The following is a 21675-nucleotide window of genomic DNA, read 5'->3' as shown; positions in this document are numbered from 1 at the left end:
CAGTTGGAAAGGAATCCGAAATCAGAGAAGGATTTAAGTGAAAATATTTCGTGAATATTGAAGACGAATAAAAACGTATAGATGAAATAGATCGACAGATAAATTATTATTATGATAATAATAGGACTTAGAACTACTGTATTTGTAAATCTACTTCCAATTCATCGAAATGACCAACTGATACGTCTAAAAATCATCTTCAATGAAGATAAAGTTTAAATATGTCACTTTTTCGAAGATCCATTTTGACCAATTTAAAAAAGGTCAACGAAAATTTGCTTTCGTTTTGCCAACATTGAATAGATCCACTTCCTCAAAGTCATTTCTCCCTCTTAGACCTTGACTCTTAAGTTCTTTCTAGAAAATCCCTATTTTTACAACAATCAAATTTTTTATCGAAAGATTGTAGAAGAATTTATATGATTGAAATGGCTCACAATGAATTTGAGTATAATAAAATTGTAATATAATGAACATCACAAGGTTTAAATCTTATGAGAATATATATATATATATATATATATATATATATATATATATATATATATATATATATATATATATATATATATATATATATATATATATATATATATGTATATGTATATGTATATATATGTATATATATATATATATATATATATATATATATATATATATATATATATATATATATATATATATATATATATATATATATATATATATATATATATATATATATATATATACATATATATATATATATATATATATATATATATATATATATATATATATATATATATATATATATATATATATATATATATATATATATATATAGTACCAGGAGCCCGGCGGCTTCGCCATGATGTCCTTTTCTTGATGTCATGACGTCCAAATGGACCTTAAATTAGAAGAGGTGCCTTTGTAAAATTACATTTTTTTTATTGGATCTTTAACTTTGCCTCGGCTTGTCTTTTGTCATTATGAAATACATATCGCGGAACCTTTGTTTCTTTTAATCGTTCAAGTGGTGGGACAAAAACTTCTTTTTCTTCCAACGATTTATTCAGTTCAGATTTTCTAAGGTATGGTAGGCATTGATGGCCTTATCCAAGTCAAAATACCAAACCCAATCATCATTGGTATCATTTTCAATCTTGACACGTTTTGATTGTTGCTGTCCAGGTTGATTCTCATTGACTTGCTGCTCTTCATTTTCATTTTTGACTCGCTCACTGGTTCGGTGTCGTATGTCTTCTAACCGCAAGTCTCTTTGCTCTTCATTTTAATTTTTAACACGCTCTTATTGTCGTTTGTCGCATATCTTCTAACCGCCCGTTTCTTTGCAGTTCATTTTCATTTTTGACATGTTTTTGAATTTTGACTGCAACTGCAAATTTTCGTTTATTGGGCCTTGCAACAGACATTATGTTATATAAATAACTGTTGAGCTGGAAACTATTATTGCTCACTTATAAAGATAGCATATATATATAAATATATAAATATATATATATATATATATATATATATATATATATATATATATATATATATATATATATATATATATATATATATATATATATATATATATATATATATATATATAGTGTGTGTTTTGGGCTTATTTTCTTTTGATATTCTATCTGATAACTGAATCTGATGTCTAATTATCACCGATGATATGACTGATTGATATTATCACTGATGATATCTCATTCTGATAACTGATTATCATCTATGATACTGATTGATGTTATCACTGATGATAACTCATTCTGATAACTGATAACTGATTCCATCTGAGTCTGGTAACTGAAAACAAGCCTGGGAAATCACAAGAAAATTAAGAGACTGGACCTGGAAATATTTAGGAAAGGGATTGCATCGAATAAGAACTATGAATTGCTGAATTTTGTTATATCAAGAAAATACTTTTTTTTCTAATCCTTAATATTTAAAATTAATTAGTCTGACATCTAAAGTCCTTCCCATAATTTTACAAAGTACGCAAGGCCGTACCCAGGATTTTTTTCGGAGGCGGTTTTACAAAAAAAAAGAAATTAGGGGGGGGGGGTTACACAAAAAAAACTCAGAAAACACATACAAAATTTGTTTATATCCATTTTTATTATGTTTTTACGAGTCAGACAAAGATTGGGGGGGGGGATTCAAACCCCCCACCCCCCACCCCCTAAGCCCCCTCTGGGTACGGCCTTGAAATTACGGGAAAAACCCTCAAAAAGAGAAGCTATCTTAACCACCAATTTTATCGTGTCTTGAAGCTGTTGGGCAGAAATTTTACCCTGCTAACTACGAAAATACGAAACTTCACATTCTCCTCCAGAAGAATGGTCAAAATTGACCCAGCGGTCGTCTAGAGAGGGCTATTTAAAAGGGAATTTCAAGTAATAGCAACTTTTGAACTAGAGATCCTGTAATTTTGGCCCATAAAATATCAATTTTTAAACAGTTCGTGGCAACAAGCTTGAAGTAAGCAGCAACCCGGGTCCAACAGTAACCAAAACTATAAAAACAGGAGTTTGAAAAGAATATGTACATCAAAATAATTGAGTTTTTATACTGATTCCAAAGAATTTGTCATTGAGATATATATAGAAATTTTTCAGGGGGGAATTTCCTCGGGTAAAATTTCCCACGGGGAGGAAATGTTCTGGAAGTAATATTCTATTTTACGTAAATTTTATACGGGGAGTGGGGGGGGTGTATTTCCCTGCGTGACTTGAAAAAGATGAGAAAAAAAAAATCCGCCACTACTTTTATAATTTATGAAACTTGTACAAGATTACTAATCTATGTAGCTATAACGATAAAGTAATCATGAATTTAGTTACGTATATAATAATTTGATCTACAGGTACGGTAGTGGAAAATTTAACCAGTAAATTTGGGTATATGGGTTCAGCCTAAACCAAAATCTCCCAATTCTAATATATCCTTGTATATATTAGTATGTCACCGGCTTTCTTAATAAGAAAGCGATTACTGAAATTAGTAAAAAAAAAATATATTGCTACCGAAAATGATATTTTTGATAACTTAACAGTTCCACAGTCAAAAAACCAAATGAAACATACAATGACACAAAGTTCCAAGGATTTTGAAACACGAAGAAAATGAAGAAGACAGTTATCAAGACCTCGGCATGCACACATAAATTCATTTCAGTGAAGGGCAAGCAAGGCCGTATCCACGTAGGGGGTCAAACCCCCTACCTCCCCCCCCCCGAAATGTTTGTCTGACTCGTAAAAACGTAAAAAATGGACATAAGCTAATATTGTATGCTTTTTTTAGGTTGTTTTGTGTAACCTCCCCCCCCCACCACCAAAAAAAACTGAGTAAAACCCCCTCCGAGAAATGTTGGATACGGCCCTGAGGGCAGGGAATTAAAAGAACGAAAAAAATGAATAAAAAAATGAGAAGAAAGTTACCAACATCCTAGGCATGTTTGCTCAAGTTCATTTACGGTGGGGGGAGTGGAGAGGGGAATTCTAAAAAGTGCAAAAATTACGAAAAAAGTATGAGAAATCGGGGGACTTACTCTTCCCTGTCTTTAGGTTTGGGTGCCCACAAGGAACACCGTTTTTTGCAAGTTAGTTCATTTGCATCAAGCCCTTGTCGGAGCATTCCTTCACGCCTTATATCCAGCAAATCTCGGGAATCTTTGTCTCCCCCGCCTAAAAACAAATAAAATTAAGCTTAAGGCACAAGTGACAAGTAAAGTTAAGCTCACGTCAAGTGACAAGATAAAAGCATAAAACACAGCGGTTCAGGGCCAGATAAAGGGTGATTGGGCCCAATCGTGCCTCGCATTTCAAAGGGCCACGCGTTACCATCAAAATGAACGAAAAAAGGTTTTGAAATTTAAAGCAAGTTGTTTTTGACGATAAGGGAAAAATTACGAGTCATTTGAGCAATCAAAAATATATTTATTTTAAGTTTGCATTGCTGGATGATATTTATTAGTGAATATAGTATTATATAATGTATACTTTATAATATATAAAGCTGATACCCGTAAAAGTTCATGTCAAATTTATTTAATTTAATCGGGATTGTTCTATATTAAAGAGAATTTGCACTACATACGTTAACTACTATGCAGGTATATTTTATTCAGATATGTAATATATAGACAAGGGCCCGCAAAAAAAAAAAAATCCAACCGGTCCCCGCACATATTCAACCCGGTTCTGCAGCGGTTATCAGAAAATTACAGTTACCTAAATTGGATTATGTACTTAATCTTAGTCGGTAGTGCATTCTCTTGCACACATAGTGTGTTGATAAATACCAAGTTTGGAGTAGCAGTAAAAACGAGATTTGTAGCTATTTTATTTATCATGAGTATGAATATGAAAAAATAATCTCCCTAATTCAAAAACGGAAAATCAATACAAGAAAGAGAAACTCACAGAATTCAACAGCTTTAACAGTATGATAGACGCAGTATGAATAAAAAGCGATATAATATGACAAATAGTATGAATCAAATAGAATATCAAATCTTTGAAAGTTTCATTGGCCTAACTCAACTAATTATCTTTAAAATGTTAATATTTATTTATCTGTAAAATATTTAAAACCGTAAAGACCGTTTGTCTCGAAAGCGACTGTTTATCCTAGACCAAGAATCCAAAAAAGTAAAATGTTTAGAGACACCCCAATAAATAAGAAATTTAATACCCTGTCACATGACTGTCACAACTGGTTGACCTTTTGATCACAATGACTGTCACAATTCACAATAGGCTGACCATTTGATCTTGTTTGGAAAATAACGTTCAACAGCCCATTGGGATATGTTAATATCTACGGACGAAATTCTACTTGAAAAATATAATTTTACACTTCATGAAAACACTATGGACAAATTTTACATTTAACATTAAATATTGGTGATTTAGAGGTACATGGTTTAACGAAACTTATTTTCAAACTATTTGCCATGGTGGTCGACAACACGAAAAAGCACATAGAGATCTTGAAATAGCGGCCTGTTTATTGTCTATTAGAACTTGATCTGTCTCTAAGAATTTATTTTAAATATAATTCAGACTTCTTTTATTCACGAAAAAATTTGAACAAAAAAGGAAAACCATCATATCTCCTCCAAAGGCCCTAGGTCTCCCTAGGTCTTGGAAATTCAAGGGAACAAGTATTTTCCTTCAACAAATTAAAATTTTGAGAAAAATTACCTTTTTGGTAGTAAATACTCATGTCCACATCAAAATTATCCGCTGTTTTCCCATCAAATCCTCCTTCTTTTTCATCCCAATATTGAGCATCAGTATAAAATACAAGACCAGAGCCACCCTTTTCCCAGACAACTTCCATTTCTTCTTCAAACAGACGTTCTTTTGTCCGTTCTTGAGATGAAACGTCATTAGTGTCAGCGGCATGGCGGTCCCATTCTTCTCCTCGATCATCATCTTCTGAACTACTATCCTACATAGAAGGAGGGATTTGAGGTAATCAACGTTTCACTCATCATTAATAAACGCATATGGAATAAATCAAACAAGGGCCTAGACAATAGCCCCCATTAATGCAGAGTGCAAGGCATAATGTCCTTTGGGTGCAATTTTTGGGCAGCACTGGGGTTTGAACTAACTAAATATGATACTCTTACCTACAGCAACACAGTGGGATAGACAAAAAAAAAATGAAATGTAATTTTATTACTTACAAAAAAGATCAACTTTGCTTTGTGCTTGTCAGAAGATTTACAATTGAATTATAGGAAATCCTCAGACAGATACTTTTGACGGAACCAGAGAACAAAAAATCAAAAGATAGATACTAGTATCTGGTATGTCGTTGGACTAAAAGGAAATTATACATTTGTCAGGGCAATAATTGGTCTGACAAATTCATACCCCTACGATTGATATGGTAACTAATTTCATGCAGGCTTTAGAATTTACTTCATAATCCTACGAAAGAAGTTATATTTCAACTCTATCCGATTACTGGTACCTTAGGAATTATAAAAGCTATTTCTTTACTTCATTTCATAACCCTTTACATCTTCCAGTTCTATTCCATGTAATAACAGCTTCGACACCCGCACCCGACATATCCACTCAGTCATTGCTGTTGTCATTATTTACAGTTCTGGCAGCTGAGCCAATCAGAGTAATGGAATTCACGTTCCGAAATCCAACGTTCCATGCACGCTCCAAAATCCAATATAACTTCAGAATTGGCATTAAAAGTAAATGCTATTGCTCCGGAAAGATTCATGACAAAAAAGGAGAAACGATACAAGAGTCCAGTATCATAGGTTTATTAAATTGGAACTTAATAAAAACGGTTTTGACTCCTTTTTAATGCATCCACTTCAGCAATTTCAATTTACTGTTTAAAGAGCGAGGGAGAATAAAAAGAAACTGCAGCATAAAAATGAGTATAGCAACTTCGAAACTTTTAACAACCACATACCTATGAATTATACCTGTAAGCACTAAGTAAATTTCAGTTCTAACCTCTTGGCTTTCATATTGTTTTTCAGAACTTCTGTTGTGTTCTTTGACTCTTGCGTTTCTGTGTAGGCATGTAGAGGATAATTCCATTCCGCTGCTAGTAAAAGCTTTGTTCTCAAACGACACCCCTTTCTTGATGACTGTCCCGTAGTCAAAAGGAACATTACTATATCTCTTCCTTGATCTGAAAGAGGTAAGAACGCATAACTAACCTTGAAAATTCTTCACTTTATTTCGAAGAGAGCATACAGTCCACATTTCAAATATATATTAAGGAAACTCAGACAACCGGAAATATTGTGTAAACCCATATCTTCAAACTGTTTATCAATAATTCAATTCCCTTCAGAATATACTCCATTACAACCAATATATTCACCTCACCGGTGCTTCTATTGTTAAAAACATTTTTTTCAGTCATTTTGAGAAATGGGTGACAGCCCATTCACTGCTTTTTTCTTGACTTCTTCAACGTAGTCAAATCAATATTCTTTCATACATATTTCCCTGCGTGGAAATACGAAATCACTAAGAAATAGTTCAAATAAGTGAAGTGTGAGGGCCAGCAGAACCATGTTATTCTTAACAAAAACTTGCGAACAGAGATGACTGTGCTCGATTGTATTGTCGTGGTAGAAGCACCACCAGCCTCCTGTCTGTCATAAATTTGGTCTTTCTCGATGAGCAATATGGGGCAATCTTCTTAACACTGCCAGATAGCAGGTTTGAATAGCGGTCTGACTTGAGAAGCAACCTCTGAATACACTATGCCCTTGGGATCAAAAAAGCAAATCAAAATTGTTTTGATGTTTGACTTGACATGACGTTGTTTTTGGAACGGAGTGATGACGACTTCTTCCATTGGCTTGACTGTTGCTTTGTTTCTGGGTCATACCCCTAACACCATGTCTCATTATCAGATATGACCTCTGACAAAAAATCTGGATCTGTTTTTAGCTGTTGTTACAAAGCACGAAATGTTTCATCTCAACGTTTTTTTGATCGTCAGTCAGATCCCAAGGAAAAAACTTGACGGCAATCCTCTTCATGCTCGAATCTATGATTAAAGTTCACTGAACCGAGCTCCAAGATATCACACTAATCTGTAACAGCTGATCAATTGTCTGTCAGCGGTCTATGAGCATAAGCTCTAAAAGTTCTCAAGATTTTCGGCATACTGGGCAGTTGATGGACGTCCCGAACGATCTTTGTCCTCAATCCAACTGTCACAATATTTTAACGATTAAACCACTCATACAGTTTAGTTTTTACCGATAGTGCCCTCATTGTAGGCAGTTTTTAAGACGTTCAGAAGCATTCTTATTGAATAGAAAGCAAGATTTCACAGCTGCAAGTTGTTCGCTTCAACTCATCATTAGAAAAAAAACAAAAAACAAGAAAACAATAGCATTGAAAAAGAACATCCATTGCAAATTAACACAACAAGCCAGGTGAACACGACGACACAGGCGGTACTGAATTGGCAATTAGTTGCGCTATACGCACCTAGGAGCATAACTAGGCACTTTAAAACGCACAAAGAGAGAGAGAGAGAGATACAAAATACGAAAACAAAGATAAGGTTTATAGAAAGGAAAGAAAAAAAAAAGGATCACCGTTGGTGGAAGCCGGAGCCCATAAGCTGTCGAGTAAGTAGTCAAAGTTTTAGTCTCTAGACTAGAACAGGCCCCAGCAACCTTTTTATGACTTTTCTTATTTTTTTCATTCTTTCCTTTTTAAATGACAGTATTCTTGGCATCATTTCAATAATAACTTACAGCCTACAGATATACCTGTATATACCAATAACTACAGATATACCTCATTCAACTAGGTTTTTTTCCACGTATTTTATCTGCTGAAAATCATTTTAAAGCAATCAACAGGCAGGTTATCAGAAACAAATTCAGTCGGGAGACGATTTCAAACAGAAGTACAGCGTCTAACAAAGCTGCTCTTCAACTGCTTAGTTTGTTCTCTTGTAGTTAATCAAACCTTATCGTGTTTCTGCTTATTTGCTTTAAACACGTTTAAATACTTGTTTAAAAATAATGATATGTTTTAAATCAGACTTTACTATTCAAAGCAGCCAAATCCATAAACTGAAATAATATTCAAGACAAAGGATATTCCTAAAGTTAAAGAAATATATAGGAACACAGTGAGAACTTAGCACCATATAAATGGCAAGTAGAACTGAGCCTTAGCTAGTTATTTGATTTGTCATAGTGTGACCCGTACAGAGGATAATTTTCATTTTTTTTTCTTTTACTTGAAGTGCTTGCAGCCTGTTATTTTTACATTTATCTTGTCAACAACTTTTCAACAAACTGAACTCTAGATTTAAAATTCAGATCCAGAGTTATATGGGTGACTAGAAGGTCAGTATTTATGAAACAGTTTTTTTTTTTTATTCTGATCTGTATTCTTGTGCCAATGCAAGCAAGTTAGCCCATCTTGTGAATGGTTGTGTTACAGAGAGTTACATTATTTACTACTTATGATCATAGCTGATTGTATTTTCTCTTTTCTTTTTGCTTTTCTTATATAACAGAAGAGAATGAAATATCATAAATATTCGTGCCTTCAAACCTCGTTTTGTTCTTAAGTAAACTATGAATAAATAAAGACATCACAGATTAAACAGGTAACATTTTTTTCCCTCAAGTAACCCATCTGTATTTTGTGCTTCAGTACTTTTCAATAAAGACTCGAGCTTAGATATTTTCGCGGTTAAAGTCACGTTTCCATTTGATTTTTACGGACAAACGAGAAAACAAATCGACTATCAAAACTGCGTGAAAATACTTTTTTTTAAACAAAGTATAGGAAAACAAGGTATCCAATTGGCTAATTCGTTTGGCGTTCTTGACACTTAAAAAATATACAATTATCTATAATAAATTCAATTAAAAAAAAGGATAATGAATAGATAGAAGGTTTTCTGCAATGTTCCGTTTCATATTTGACGCCAAACGAACATTTGGCTTAAGAGAGCAACAGGGGGGGGGATTTAGAGCAAACTCTTGGGGGGGAGGCAATGTGACAAGGGCGCCAACAATTGACCAAATTGACAAATTTATTTATAAAAAAGTGAAAAACAGAAAAAAAATAAAAGAGGGCGCCACAAAAAATCTTGGGGGCCCTGGGTCCTATCTGGATCCGCCACTGGAGAGCAATTAGATTTTCAACAAAATTCCGCCACCAATAACCAGGATAAGTAAAGTTACATCTTAAACTTAACGTATATAAAATAAATAATAAAAGGTAGTATGATAGAAGGCAAAAAGAAAAATGATTTGAAATTTGCTGAAGAGCAGACAAGTCATCAAATACACTAATACAGATCTTGGGAGTTGCAATAAAACTCGCTTCAAGACTGATTGTTAAGAAGAATCCGAATTAGAAAAATACTAATGCCAACCACGTCAAGTAGGCAAGACAACGATGCGAAAAACTAAATATAAATACAATTGTGTTCTAATATTTACTTAAATAAACTGAGAAGTTTTTAGCAATAACAACGACTTTTGTTATAATTTTTAAGTAACAAGACTTGATAAAAATATTACTGACAATTTTGTCACTGACAAAATTGTCAGCAATATATTTAGAAAAGAAAATAGCTGTCTTTACAAAATTCTCGTCCTAATGCTTTCACAGTGCATAATTAATTAATTAATTTAATTGTACACCCATCATAAACACAGAAATTGATGGAAAAAACAGTAGAAAAGAAAAAACAAAAAACATACACTTAATGGTACAGACAAAGCAAATACACATACAAATCAATGGAACTGACGAGAGTAGAGGTAGCCAAAGATGGCTGCTACCCTCGAACTTAACACAATACTTGTCAAGCAACTAATTAACTGCAGAAAATGGATCAGTTACTGCGTATCGCCGGATCAAGTACGAATTACTCGTTCTCAGTGGAACTTGCAGCAGAAACTCCAAATATCTGAAGAAAATTCTGCGGATTTTAAATTTATCTTCTTTACGCAGAAGTTTCCAGAGTGGTGTTACATATAATATATGTCGCACCGCGACAGCATTATAAATTCTAGCCAGTGAAAACCTATTAAGATTTATCTTCGAAGAAATTGTGGCCCCATTAACAGTTCTAATTTTACGCTCTATATGTATGATGATTAGGATCGGATAGATGACAGTGCGTCACCATTGGGCTATCTTAAATATACTACTGACTCTATACACTTGACAGACTAGGATTCTAGTTAAATGCGAGGTAGAACCGTTTTATTCCAATCAAACAACATTACTTCTGGTGTTGACACATTAAAACTAAGGCCAATATCACCATACTGAGATGACAGGATATTAAAATTACTTTCAAGAGATGTTATTTGCCGAGAAAAATTCAAGACGTCATCCGCAAATCCAACTATGATCACATCTATTCCTCTTAGAATACAGCTTGTAGTGACTTTGGACAGCACCTCGGAAATACTATTAATAAACAACTATGGCGAAGAAGATAAAATAGATAAGATAAGATATACATTTATTTGAGAAGAAAAAAACACTATTCGCCTTTCGCCTGCCAAGAAAGGCAATAAGCTTGAAAGGGCAAGCGAGGTTATCACTCTCAGCTAATTCAAACAACATTCATACATTGCTACTCAACACACAAGAAACTTGTCTGATGAAGGAATAAAGGAAAAAATAGAAAAAGAGGAAAAGACAAGAAGTAGATAGAAAAAAAAGCAAAGTAAATCAGGGAAATACCTTAAATAGAAAGACGATCTGGAGTGGACTTGACATCAAAATCACTACCGATGCAAAATAAACTTCTTTGCCCCTGACTTGAAAGCCGGAAGAGTAGGCGCATATTCGGAACACTCGAGCAATATATCCCAAACATGGGGACCAGAGTGGCGAATCACAAGAGATGACCGAGTGGAGCTCCCAAACTCATGATTTAAGTTATCAGCCTTTCCTGTATTATGATCATGACGGTCTCTATTAAAAGTAATATGATTTTCAAAAACAGGGGTGAGCAGCTGATTCAAATTTTTATACGAGAAAATCGCGACTTGGTAATCTCGAATTTGGGACACATCCATTAACTTATTATTTTTAAAATACTGATGAGCAGGAACCTCATCAGAATCATCAAATTCAGATAATAAATTTACAGCTCTATTCTGAGGTTTTTGTACTCTTTTGAAACATGCTACAAAATTACTTGCCTATAAAGAGCATCCGTAGCTAATATATGGGTAAAATATAGAAAAATAAATCATTTTCAGAATTTTTTTTGAGACTAGATTTCTAATTCTTTGCATCACCCCAAGGCCTCTGCTTAATTTTTCAGCTATTGCACTGGAATGGTTTTTCCACGACAGGTTTTCATCAATTAAAAACCCCAAATACTTCGTTGTTGCAACTCTCTTTATCACATTTTCTTGAACCGTGATATGGTTCCAGCACTAGACGAAAGTCTAGAAAATATCATGAAAAAATTTTTAGAAAAGTTTAGGGTTAACATATTTTGCTGAGAAAAAGTTAGAAATTCAGAAATTACATTATGAATTTTATTATATAAAACATCAAGTGAAGGCACTGCCAGATAGATCAAAGTGTCATCTGCAAACATGATGACACCAGCCTCTGACAGGTAGTGTTTCACTCGATCAATGAAAATAATGAAAAGTAGAGGTCCCAGGATTGACCCTTGTGTGACCCCGTACTCTATTTTCTTTTTTGAAGATTAAAATGACCCATTCTGAACTATCAGATACCGATTGTGTAGATACGATGAAAACCACTCCAGAATTGAACCCTTCACCCCAATCGAGCCAAGTGCTTGAATAAGCTCTGAGTGGTCCACCATATCGCTTTTTTCATATTCAAAAACACAGCTGCGGGTATGAGACCAGCTTCAAATGCATCACTAATCCAACCAACCAATTTCAGAACTGCTATATCCGTAGATAGCCCTTTTCTGAACCCAAATTGATTTTCCCTTAGAATTTTATTCTTTTCAATATAATAACTTAACTGGGCATGTACCACTTTCTCATATAACTTAGAGAAAAATGGGAGAATAGATATAGGTCTTCGATTCTATGGGTCATCTTTTTTCCCTCCTCTATGAGGTGGAGCCACTCTTACAATCTTTAGTGCTTCCGGGAAGACTCCAAGATTTAGAGAAGAGTTGATGAGGCGTCCCAAGAAAGGTAATACACTCGTTTTTGCGGCTTATATGAGTTTCAAGGAAAAAGCAATCATCCTACATGAGCTTGAATTCATTGTGGCCAGGAATCGTGCAACTTTCTGTTCCGAATATCTTGCAAACTCAAAGGAATTCTGACTTGCAGGCTGTCTTTCAACGACCGATCCAAAACTCACAGATGTACGTAGTTTATCCCGCGCTTGATCGCAAAGTCTTTTTCCTTCATTTGCAAAATAACCACACAGACATTCAGATATGTCTTGAGAATCAGTAAGACGACCTCCTGATGTCTCCATGACTCTCACCTCCTCCTTACTATGAAATTTACCCAAAAGTTTGTTTATTGTTTTCCATGTATTTTTCATATTCCCTTGATTTTCATGAAATTCACTTTGAAAATAAAGTTTCTGAGTATTTCGTTTTACTGAATTTAAAATATTCCGAAATCTTTTGAATTTTATAAAATTATCATCTGAATGATCCTTTAAATAATTCACGTAAAGTTTGTTTTTCTACTTTATTGAAACTAGAATAACTTTTGTTATCCATGGTTTCTTAGGAAAATTTCTATTAGGGTTTATTCTTCGCAAGGGACATGTTTCATTCATTACATTCGTCAGTAGTAGAAGGGACCCTAAAGCCCCCACGACTCACCCCTGCTGCCACCTATAACTTTTTTTACATAATTCATGGATGGTTATGTGTGTCGGTCGATTTATTTGATGTTTTTTATGGATTTTGTCAGTGAGAATTTGAAAAACAGGAATTTTGTCACATTTTTGTATGTTTTTATGGACTTTGTCAGTGAGAATTTGAAAAAACTGGATGTTTTATGGTTTTTGTCAGTGAGAATTTGAAAAACAGGAATTTTGTCACATTTATGTATGGTTTTATTGTTTTTGTCAGTGAGAATGAAAAAACAGGAACTTTCTCACTTTCATGGATGTCAACAGCAATTTATGTATGTTTCATGGTTTTTGTCACTGAGAATGGAAAAACAGTATTTTTCTCACTTTGCTGTCAGTCATTAATCAAATTGTTTCCGGGCAAAGTTTAGTAATGTCTGACAGGTACTGCTCCAGGAATAGATCCAAGTCATTAATGTCTTTGCCTCGGGAACAGTTCTACTGGTCGAACTCCAAAAGATATTAATAACCAAAGGCCATGGGAACAATTCTCCAAGAAAGATCTTAGCGATGAAATGTTTTAGCGCGCGAAAAGGTTTCTTATTAATTTGAAATGCATTAGCGCAGAGATGTCAATAACAAAGGAACACACTGAATTTACGTTTAGGGATTATTTGGGCGAAACTGTTTTAGACAGGTTATGGAACTATTTCGGCGAAACAGATAGAGACATTTTAAAAGAAGATTTTTGAAGAGATTTTAGAAGAGAATTTAATGGTGAAACTCTATGGTCGTTATAATACACAAGTTTCATTTGAACAGTGTTGTGAGGTCCTCGAACCCAACCCCAAAGGGTTCCAATCCTCCTACCCAACCCCAAAGGAAGCCCCCGGTCCTCAAAGGCCCCCCAAGCTCCCAAAGGACCACCGGCCCTCAAGGGACCCACAGACCCTCAAAGGCTCTCCCCGAGCCCCACAAAGGAATTATTTACTGACCTTCAGTTGTTGTGATTTTAAAAGTTCTGCTTTTGTTTTCTAAAATCATCGCCTAAAATGCATCAAACTGTTTCAACCAAAGAGACACATACACAGAGACACACACACAGAGACACAAACAGAGACAAACACACAGAGACACACACACACAGACACACACACACAGAGACACACACACAGAGACACACACACAGAGACACACACACAGAGACACACACACAGAGACACACACACAGAGACACACACACAGAGACACACACACAGAGACACATAAACAGAGACACACACACAGAGACACACACACACAGACAAACACACAGAGACACACACACAGAGACACACACACACAGACACACACACAGACAGACACAAACACACAGAGAGACACACACAGAGAGACACACACACAGACACACACACACAGAGACACACACACAGAGACACACAGACACATAGAGACAGACACATACAGAAACATACAGATACACACAAACACAGAGACACAGACACATAGAGAAAAACACATAGACACACACACACAGAGACACAAACACACAGACACACACACACAGACACACACACACACAGACAAACACACAGAGACACACACACAGAGACACACACACAGAGACACACACACACACACAGACACAGACACAGACACAGACACAGAGCACACACACAGAGACACACACACACAGAGAGACACACACACACAGAGACACACACACACAGAGACACACAGACACAGAGACACACACACAGAGACACAACACAGAGACACACACATCAGAGACACACACACAGAGACACACACACACAGAGACACACACACAGAGACACACACACAGAGACACACACACAGAGATACACACACAGAGACACACACACACACACACACACACACAGACACACACACATACACAAACACATAGACAAACAAACAGAGACAGACACACAGAGAGAGACACACACACAGAGACACACACAGAGAGAGAGACACACAAACAGAGACACATACACACAGAGATACACACACAGAGACACACACACAGAGACACACACACAGAGACACACACACAGAGACACACACACAGAGACACACACACACAGAGACACAAACACAGAGACACACACACAGAGACACTCACACACAGAGACACACACAGAGACAAACACACAGAGACACAAACACACAGAAACACACAGAGAGTAATACAGACACAGAAAAAGACACACAGACACACAGAGACACACAGTGAGACAGAGAGACAAAATGAGAGACACACACACAGACACACACACACAGAGAGAAACACACAGAGACAATAACAAAGACACACAGACACAGAGACACACACACAGAGACACACACACAGAGAAAAAGACACAGACACACAGATACACAGACAAACACACAGAGACACACACACAGAGACACAAACACAGAGACACACACACGGAGACACACACACAAAGAGACACACACAGAGACACACACACAGAGTCAAACACACAGAGACACACACACACAGACACACACACACATAGACACACACACACAGAAACACAGACATAAACACACACACACACACAGAGACACACAGAGACACACACAGAGAGACACACACACACAGAGACACACACACAGAGACACACACACAGAGACACAGGCACAGAGACACACACACACAGAAACACAGAAACAGAGACACACACACACACACACACAATCAGACAATCACACACACACAGTCATACAGACACCCACACAGACCCACACACACACAGAGACACTCACACAGACACACACACATAGAGACACACACACACAGAAACACACACACACGGAGACACACACAGAGAGACAAACACAGAAACAAACACACAGAGACACACACACAGAGACAAACACACAGAGAACACACACACACAGAGACACAACACACAGAGACAAACACACACACACACACACACACAGACACACACACAGACACAGACACAAAGACAGACACACACACACACACACACACACACACACACACACACACAGACACACACATTCAGAGACACACACAGAGACACAGACACCGAGACACACACACAGAGACACACACACAGAGACACACACACACACGGAGACACACACACACAGACACACACACAGACACACACACACAGAGACACACACACAGACACACACACACAGACACACACACAGACAAACACAAAGACACACACACACACAGACACAGACACAGACACACACACACAGACACACACACTCACACACAAACACACAGACACACACACACAGACACAGACACACACACACACACACACACAGACACACAAACACAGAGACACACACAGAGACACACACACAGAGACACACAAACAGAGACACACACACAGAGACACACACACAGAGACACACACACAGATACACACAAACAGAGACACACACATAGAGACACACATACAGAGACAGACACACACACACATAGACACACACACAGAGACACACACACAGAGACACACACACAGAGACACACATACAGAGACACACACACACAGACACACACACACAGAGACACACACTCAGAGACACACACACAGAGACACACACACAGAGACACACACACACAGACACACACACAGAGACACTCACACAGAGACACACACAGACACACACACAGAGAGAAACAACCAGAAACACACAAACAGACACACAAATACAGAGACACACACAGAGAGACACACACAGAGACACACACAAACACAGACACACACACAGAGACACAAAAACACAGAGACACACACACACACACACAGACACACAGAGACACATAAAGAGAGACACACACACAGACAGACACACACAGAGACACACACACAGAGACACACACACAGAGAGACAGACACAGAGACACACACACAGAGACACACACACAGAGACACAGACACAGAGACACAGACACAGAGAGACAGATACAGAGACACAGACACAGAGACACACACACACAGAGACACACACACAGAGACACACACGCAGAGACACACACAGAGACACACAAACAGAGACACAAACACAGTGACACACACACAGAGACACACACACAGAGACACACACACACAGAGACACAAACAAAGAGAGACACACACAGAGACACACACACAGAGACACACACAGAGACACACACAGAGACACACACACAGAGAAACACACACAGAGACAATCACACAGAGACACACACAGAGACACACACACAGAGACACACACACACAGACACAAACACACACACAGAGACTCACACAGAGACACACACCCAGAGACACACAAACAGAGACACACACACAGAGACACACACACACACAGACACACACAAACAGAGACACACAAACAGAGACACACAAACAGAAACACACACACAGAGACACACATACAGAGACACACACACACACACACAGAGAAACACACACAGAGACACACACACACAGACACACACACAGAGACACACACACACAGAGACACACACACAGAGACACACACACAGAGACACACAGACAAAGACACACAGACAGACACACACAGAGACACAAACACACAGACACACACACAGAGACACACACACAGAGACACACACACAGAGACACACACACAGAGACACACACACAGAGACACAGAGAGACACACACACAGAGACACACACACAGAGACACACACACAGAGACACTCACACAGAGACAAACACACAGAGACAAACACACAGAGACACAAACACAGAGACACACACACAGAGACACACACACAGAAAGACAGACACAGAGACACACACACACACGAGACACAGACACAGAGACACACACACAGAGACACACACACAGAGACACAGACACAGAGACACACACACAGAGACACACACACAGAGACACACACACAGAGACACACCCACAGAGACATACACACAGAGACACACATGTTCCTTTAGTACCTACGCAATTAGGCTTAAATGAAGATATTTATGCAGAGTTTCAACTAGCTATGGCTAAGTTTGCTAAAGACAAGATATTTTCTTGTGAAAACACACAAAATCAGAAAAAATGTTCAATGTTCCTTTAGTACCTACACAATTAGACTAAAAGTGAAGATATTTATGCAGAGTTTCAACTAGCTATGGCTAAGTTTGCTAAATACAAACTATTTTCTTGCGAAAACACACAAAATCAGAAAAAATGTTCAATGTTCCTTTAGTACCTACGCAATTAGGCTTAAATGAAGATATATATGTAGAGTTTCAACTAGCTATGGCTAAGTTTGATAAAGACAAGCTATTTTCTTGTGAAAACACACAAAATCAGAAAAAATGATCAATGTTCCTTTAGTACCTACGCAATTAGACTAAAAATGAAGATATTTATGTAGAGTTTCAACTAGCTATGGCTAAGTTTGCTAAAGACAAGCTATTTTCTTGTGAAAACACACAAAATCAGAAAAAATGATCAATGTTCCTTTAGTACCAACGCAATTAGACTAAAAATGAAGATATCTATGCATAGTTTCAACTAGCTATGGCTAAGTTTGCTAAAGACATGCTATTTTCTTGTGAAAACACACAAAATCAGAAAAAATGTTCAATGTTCCTATAGTACCTACGTAATTAGACTAAAAATTAAGATATTTATGCAGAGTTTCAACTAGCTATGGCTAAGTTTGATAAAGACAAGCTATTTTCTTGCGAAAACACACAAAATCAGAAAAAAAATGTTCAATGTTCCTTTAGTACCTACGCAATTAGGCTTAAAATGAAGATATCTATGCAGAGTTTCAACTATCTATGGCTAAGTTTGCTAAAGACAAGCTATTTTCTTGTGAAAAAACACAAAATCAGAAAAAAATGATCAATGTTCCTTTAGTACCTACGCAATTAGACTAAAAATGAAGATATCTATGCAGAGTTTCAACTAGCTATAGCTAAGTTTGCTAAAGACAAGCTATTTCCTTGTGAAAACACACAAAATCAGAAAAAATGATCAATGTTCCTTTAGTACCTACGCAATTAGACTAAAAATGAAGATATCTATGTAGAGTTTCAACTAGCTATGGCTAAGGTTGCTAAAGACAAGCTAATTTCTTAAGAAAACACACAAAATCAGAAAAAATGATCAATTTTCCTTTAGTACCTACACAATTAGACTAAAATGAAGATATTTATGTAGAGTTTCAACTAGCTATGGCTAAGTTTACTAAAGACAAGCTATTTTCTTGTGAAAACACACAAAATCAGAAAAAATGATCAATGTTCCTGTAGTCCCTACGCAATTAGACTAAAAATGAAGATATCTATGCAGATTTTCAACTAGCTATTGATAAGTTTGCTATACACAATCTATTTTCTTGCGAAAACACACAAAATCAGAAAAAATGTTCAATGTTCCTTTAGTACCTACACAATTAGACTAAAAATTAAGATATTTATACAGAGTTTCAACTAGCTATGGCTAAGTTTACTAAAGACAAGCTATTTTCTTGCGAAAACACACAAAATCAGAAAAAATGTTCAATGTTCCTCTAGTACCTACACAATTAGACTTAAATGAAGATTTTTATGTAGATTTTCAACTAGCTCTGGCTAAGTTTTATAAACAAAAGCTATTTTCTTGCAAAAACACAAAAAAACATAAAAAAAAATGTTCAATGCTCCTCTAGTACCTACGCAATTAGGCTGAAATGAAGATATATATGCAGAGTTTCAACTAGCTATGGCTAAGTTTGCTAAAGACAAGCTATTTTCTTGCGAAAACACACAAAATCAGAAAAAATAGTGTTAGGTTCGATTAAGTGAGATTAGGGTAGGTTAGCCTCCGTACGCGCGCATCTAGGGTCGGTGAGGTTGGATTAAGGTAGGGTAAGTTAAGTTAGGTTAGATTAAGTTAGGTTAGGTTAATTTAGGTTAGGATAGGTTAGATTAAGTTAGGTTAGGCTAAGTTAGGTTAGGTTAGTTTACGTACGCGTGCGTACGTAGGCTAACCTAGCCTAACCTAACTTAGCCTAAACTAACTTAATCTAACCTAACCTAACCTAACCTAACCTAACTTAACCTAACCTAACCTAACTTAACTTAATCCAACCTAACCTAACCTATATGCGCGCGTACGAAGGCTAACCTAATCTAACTTAACCTAACCTAACAATATTTTTTCTGATTTTGTGTGTTTTCGCATGAAAATAGCTTGTCTTATCAAACTTAGCCATAGCTAGTTGAAACTCTGCGTATATATAATCATTTAAGCCTAATTGCTTAGGTACTAAAGGAGAATATAACATTTTTTTTTCTGATTTTGTGTGTTTTTGCAAGAAAACAGTTTGTCTTTAGCAAACTTAGCCATAGCTAGTTGAAACTCTTCATAAATATCTTCATTTAAGCATAATTGTGTAGGTACTAAAGGAACATTGAACATTTTTTCTGAGTTTGTGTGTTTTCGCAAGAAAATAGCTTGTCTATAGTAAACTTATCCATAGCTAGTTGAAACTCTGCATAAATATCTTCATTTTTAGTCTAATTGTGTAGGTACTAAAGGAACATTGAACATTTTTTCTGACTTTGTGTGTTTTCGCAAGAAAATAGATTGTCTAGAGCAAACAAAGCCATAGCTAGTTGAAACTCTGCATAGATATCTTCATTTTTAGTCTAATTGCGTAGGTACTAAAGGAACATTGATTATTTTTTCTGATTTTGTGTGTTTTCACAAGAAAATATCTTGTCTTTAGCAAACTTAGCCATAGCTAGTTGAAACTCTGCATAAATATCTTCATTTTTAGTCTAATTGTGTAGGTCCTAAAGGAACATTGATAATTTTTTCTGATGTTGTGTGTTTTCACAAGAAAATATCTAGACTTGATCAAAAATAGCAATCGATATATGAAACTCTTCATACATAACTTCAATTTGAGTCTAATTTTGTAGGTACTACAGGACCATTGAAAATTTTTTCTGATTTTGTGTGTTTTCACAAGAAAATCCATAGCTAGTTGAAACTCTACATAAATATCTTCATTTTTAGTCTAATTGCGTAGGTACTAAAGGAACATTGAACATTTTTTCTGATTTTGTGTGTTTTCACAAGAAAATCCATAGCTAGTTGAAACTCTGCATAGATATCTTCATTTTTAGTCTAATCGCGTAGGTACTAAAGGAACATTGATCATTTTTTCTGATTTTGTGTGTTTTCACAAGAAAATCCATAGCTAGTTGAAACTCTGCATAGATATCTTCATTTTTAGTCTAATTGCGTAGGTACTAAAGGAACATTGATCATTTTTTCTGATTTTGTGTGTTTTCACAAGAAAATCT

General features: G+C 36.2%; 1 protein-coding gene across 1 annotated transcript in view; it reads right to left on the bottom strand.

Moving 5' to 3' along the window:
• The window catches only part of LOC148956313 (G patch domain-containing protein 3-like), a 273613-nt gene that overhangs the window by 20903 nt on the left and 231035 nt on the right, over nt 1-21675 (bottom strand). The window contains exons 4-6 of the mRNA XM_089094902.1: nt 6501-6681; nt 5211-5460; nt 3554-3689 (exon numbers count right to left, since the gene is read on the bottom strand). Coding sequence (XP_088951028.1) covers nt 3554-3689; nt 5211-5460; nt 6501-6681 — 567 coding nt within the window. The remainder of the gene's footprint in view (nt 1-3553; nt 3690-5210; nt 5461-6500; nt 6682-21675) is intronic.

This window comes from Artemia sp. Qi Xiang Cuo, chromosome 1, assembly GCF_049724085.1.
Source record: "Artemia sp. Qi Xiang Cuo chromosome 1, ASM4972408v1, whole genome shotgun sequence".
Taxonomy (NCBI): Eukaryota; Metazoa; Arthropoda; class Branchiopoda; order Anostraca; family Artemiidae; genus Artemia; species Artemia sp. Qi Xiang Cuo.
The sequence above is the reverse complement of the archived record's forward strand: the minus strand, read 5'-3'. Positions and strand labels throughout refer to the sequence as shown.